Source organism: Aegilops tauschii, chromosome 3 (genome assembly GCF_002575655.3).
Source record: "Aegilops tauschii subsp. strangulata cultivar AL8/78 chromosome 3, Aet v6.0, whole genome shotgun sequence".
Taxonomy (NCBI): domain Eukaryota; kingdom Viridiplantae; phylum Streptophyta; class Magnoliopsida; order Poales; family Poaceae; genus Aegilops; species Aegilops tauschii.
In genome coordinates this window covers 476,115,150-476,120,171 of record NC_053037.3, presented here as the reverse complement: position 1 = coordinate 476,120,171, position 5,022 = coordinate 476,115,150, and the positions used below count along the sequence as shown (strand labels likewise).

The 5,022-nt window shown below is 53.5% G+C and overlaps 1 protein-coding gene across 1 annotated transcript; it reads right to left on the bottom strand.

Moving 5' to 3' along the window:
- Window positions 1-453: 453 nt before the first annotated feature.
- LOC141043035 (uncharacterized) lies at window positions 454-861 on the bottom strand. Its single transcript, XM_073511952.1, has one exon. It carries the CDS (start codon window positions 859-861, stop codon window positions 454-456), a length of 408 nt encoding a protein of 135 aa, XP_073368053.1.
- Window positions 862-5,022: the final 4,161 nt, after the last annotated feature.

The window sequence follows — 5,022 nt, the reverse complement described above, 5'->3', positions numbered from 1 at the left end:
GACCGCGGCGGCGTGGGGCACCAGTTGCCCCCCACGGCGGCCGCCATCTGCTCCGCCGTGCACGACCAGCTCCACCCCTGGCCCACCAGGCCCGGGTGGAAGGCGGCCACCGGCGGCTCCTCCGTCACATCCTCCTTCGGCACCATCTCCAGCGCGGGGATGGCGGCGTCGCCGGCCGCAGAGAGGGCCATCGTCTCCTCGAGGCCCGGCATTGGTGCTCATCGTGCGTGTGCATGGAGTCCTCCATGACACGCGCCATGAGCTGGGCCTCCTCCTCCGCTGTCATGCGAGGAGGTGGAGGTGACGACGGAGATGGGGAAGGCGACGGCGTGGGCGTCAGGCCGCGCACCCGCGTACGCCCGCGCATCTCCCGACGTGGCCGCCGCGGCCCCGACACCGTTCGGTGAAGTAGGACGCGCGCCGCACGTAGTGCTCATCCTGGAGCCACGTGTCTCACAGGACGGAGTCGGGGGCGTACCTCTCATCGTCGTATAGGTCGTCGGGGAGGAGGCGGCGGCGGCGCTCGATCTCATCAAGCCGGGCACGGCCGCTCGCCGGCACCGGCGGGATGGGGACCCGGTCCGCGGAGAGGTGCCAGTTGTTGGGGAGGTGCACGTCGCTCCACGGGACCGGCGTCCTCGTCTCCCAGTACCGCCAGCACACGTCCACGGCCAGGTACCGGCGGTCGCGCTCGCCGGCGGCCCTAGGAGCGATAGTGAAGGGGGCAGGCGCGGGGGCTCGAATGGAGGAGCGCGGCGGTGATGCGGGCTCCTCCTTCTTGACGGAGCCGCGGCGGCGTCCTGAGGAGGAGCCGGCCTCGCGGTCGTGCTTGCCCTTGCGGCCGTAGTTCCAAAGCCCCATGACTGCGGCCGGCCGGCGAGGTCGACGACGGGGAGCGGCTAGGGTTTCAAGGGTGTCGGGTTTCGAGGGGGCAGAGAGGGGCCGGAGTGGGAAGTGTGGACGACGACCGGTCCACGGCTTCCCATTTAAGAAGGACGGCGACCCTTCGCTGGGCGGATGACAGGTGGGGCCACCCGCCCGTGCGCATCGATGTTGACGGGTGGGAGGTAGGTGGCCGTCTACCACGCGGCCCCGACGCAGACGTTCGAAGCGTACGTTCGCTGTCCGCCGCGACCCAAACCCGGCGCAAGTTTGCGCTCGAAATGTGTCGGCCCGGACACAAAACGGACCAGATGGGTCTGGGCCGTCGCGCGCTGGGCCGCCTCGTTTGTCCGTTTAGGCCGGACAAAATGGGGTCACGCGGTGGAGTTGGCCTGACATCGGTTGTGGTATCTAAACGGTGGTGACATCGTTTTCACCTTTTGTGTTCCTCGATAATATTTTCTTCCATGATAGTACATGGCGGAGCAATGGTTCGACGTCTCACCTCGCAATCTGTCCAACAAGTGCAATTTCCCATCTACTGGGATGGATGGCTCATGCAGATCTTTAGATCTTCAAGGTTAGTCAAGTTTATGCAAATTTTGCCATTCGTAATTTCTAGGGCTGGAATAAAAGCTTGAAGCTCGCGAGCTAAACGAGTAGCTCGTGATTCGGCTCGAATCGACTCGAACTCGAAGAATAACGAGTCGAGCCGAACTTTAGTTTAAGATCGTTTATAGATCAAGTTAAACGAGTCAATCTCACGAGTACTTGTGTAACCCGTTAGGCTCGGTACAAAAGATTAGCCACTTCCAATAAAAAAAAGATCAGCCACTCAGCACCCTATGTCCCATGCGCATAACACAAGGCCTAACCGTTGAAGGCCGAGCCGCCTAGGAGACTCATGTGTTACAAGGAAATTACTATTGTTTAGTGATATATATGTTTAATATAAAATAATCAATTTTTTAATATTTGATGGTTTTATGTTCATATCTTTAACGAGCTCAACAAGCTGAACGAGCCAGCTCGTGAGTTATACGAGTCGAGCCGATCTTGGATTTGAGCTCGTTATAATAACGAGTCGAGTCGAGCTAGCTCGTTAACGAAACAAGCTCTAGCAAGTCGAGCTGAGCTGGCTCGACTCAGCTCGAATTCCAGCCCTAGTAATTTCTTCACCGGATGTATGGATAAATGTGAATGTGGATGATAAAGCTAGACAAGATGACTTTTGAAAATCTTTGATATAACTTATAGTTTTATCAATGTTATTTGTTGTTTCTGTTGGTGTAAGTTTCTTTGGTCAGATTCGTTAAACGTGCTATGATGCACCGACGCATGAGGCAGTTAGGATAGAGAGATAGGTTGTTTTCCTTTCTCTCCAAGTTCTATCTCCTCCTTGAATATCTCTCTCTCATATGTAATCTCAACTATCTTGTATGCGCTATGGTTGGGAGGTGCGCCCCACTATATAACACGAACCCGTCGGCCTCAACAGGCTAAGACGTTTCCAGCTATCGCATATGGTAGTCAGAGCCATCCTTTTCCCATTTAAGCTCCCTGCAAACTCCATCTAGCCCTAGCCATGTCTTCCTCCTCCGGCGCCTCCCAAACCAGCCTCAATGGCCAGGTTACCGAGAAGTTGACGCGCACAAACTATGAGCTATGGTGCACGCAAGTTATTCCCCAGCTGCGTGGCGCCGGTGTCTTCGGCTATGTCGTAGGCACTCATCCGGAGCCGGCGAGACTCCTCGTCACCACCAAGGACGGCAAGGAGACTTCATCGCCCAACCCTCTCCACCCAATCTGGGTCAGGGAGGATCAGCAGGTCCTTGGATACCTGCTGAACAATCTGACGCGTGAGGTGCTGCTCACGGTGACCACGGTCACCACCGCGGGCGCGCTCTGGACGACGCTCGCCGGCATGTTCTCCTCGCAATCTGCAAGCCACATCAACAACATCAGAACATCCCTCATCAACGCGCAGAAGGGAACCTCTCCATCGCCTCCTACTTCACCGCCATGCGCGACTACGCCGATGAGCTAGCCGCCGCAGGCAAGGCGATCCCTGACGACGAACTCACCTCCTACATCATCCATGGCCTCGACGCTGACTATCAGCCCCTGGTCTCTGCCCTCGACGCCCGCGTAACCAAGGTAACTCTTGATGAGCTTTTTGCCATGATATCCAACTTCGATCAGCGCATGGCTCAATTCCAAGGATCCGGTGGCGGCGGCTTCAAATCATCCGCCAACGTGGCCACTCGCAGGCGGGGCGGCAGCTGCCGATCGCGTGGCCCCTCTCGCAACAAGGGCATGTCAGGCGGCGGCAAACGTGGCGTCACGCCACCCCGATCTGGTGGTCGCGGTCGCCGTGGACGCGGTGCTGGTGGCGGCGGCAGAAACCGCCCGGACACTCCCCGATGCCAGATCTGCGACAAGCCCGGGCACACAGCAAAGGATTGCTGGTACCGGTATGAGGAGGACGACTACGACTCGCAAGATGAAGATAAAGTCGTTGCGGCTGCTGATGGCTCCTACGGGGTCGACACGAACTGGTACGTCGACAGCGGAGCCACCAACCACATCACCAATGAGCTCGAGAAAGTGACCATGAAGGAGAAGTACCGTGGCAAGGATCAAATCCACACTGCTAGCGGAGAAGGTAGAGTATACGTCACTTTGGTCACTCAATATTTCGTACCCCTCATCGCAACATTCATCTTAGAATTTTTTGCATGTTCCTAGTCCCAACAAGAGTCTTCTTTCTGTCCATAGAATTGCCCTTGACAATCATGTCTTTCTTGAATTTCACCCTTACTTCTTTTTGATCAAGGAGCAGACAATGAGAACAATTCTCTATCGAGGTAGATGTGTTGGCGGCCTCTATCCGTTGATTCCGGAGTTTAGAATACCAAATAAACAAGCTTGTGGTGCTATCAAGCTTTCATCCACACAATGGCATGATCGTTTAGGACATGCTTCTTTTTCTTTAGTTGAAAGATTGCTTAGGAAAAACAAGCTCTCATTTGTTGGTGAGCATCATAATGAGACAATTGTGATTCATGTAAGAGAGCTAAAAGTCATCAGTTGCCTTACCCAATTTCTACCAATGTTTCTACCAAACCATTACAGTTGATTTTTTCTGATGTTTGGGGCCCTGCTCCTACTTTTGTTGGTAGACACACCTATTATGTCAGCTTTATTGATGACTATAGTAAATTTTATTGGATCTATCTCTTAAAGAAACGATCTGATGTGTTTCAAGTTTTCAAAAACTTTCAAGCTCTCATTGAACGAAAATTTGACAGCAAAATCATTGCGGTCCAATCCGACTGGGGAGGGGAGTACGAAAAGTTGAACTCCTTCTTCCAGACACTTGGTATCTCACACCACGTATCATGCCCTCATGCTCACCAGCAATATGGGTCAGCTGAACGAAAGTATCGGCACATTGTTGAAGTTGGCCTTGCTCTTTTGGCAGACGCCTCCATGCCTCTTAAATGTTGGTATGAAGCGTTTCTGACTGCCATTCATATCATAAACATGCTACCTAGTCGTGTCATAAATCATGAAACTCCGGTAGAAAGGCTTCTTCACACCAAACCAGACTATAAGTCTCTTCGTATCTTTGGGTGTGCATGTTGGCCCAACCTTCGTCCCTACAATAATCGAAAACTCATGTTTCGATCAAAACAGTGCGTGTTCCTTGGCCATAGTGCTCAGCATAAGGGGGTCAAGTGCCTAGATGTCTCTACGGGACGTGTTTACATATCCCGTGATGTGGTTTTTGATGAAACTAAATTTCCTTTCGTTGATCTACACCCTAATGCCGGCGCACTTCTTCGAGAAGAAATTCTTCTCTTGCCACCTCACCTCACTAGTTTTGATCAAGGGGGACAAAATATTGATGATCATTTGTTGACTAACTCATCTAATGGCATGCATGAGCCCTGTGTCGATGAAACAGGAGAAAACTGTGAAGAAAACAAAGCAAACGGTGCAAAATTTGGGTTATATCCCATGTGTCCCGTAGCAGGAGACAGATTCGCCTCGGGATCGGCAGCGGCGCGGGCAATCGGATCCGCCTCGGGATCGGCAGCATCGCAGGAGATTGGATCCTCCTCGGGATCTGCCACC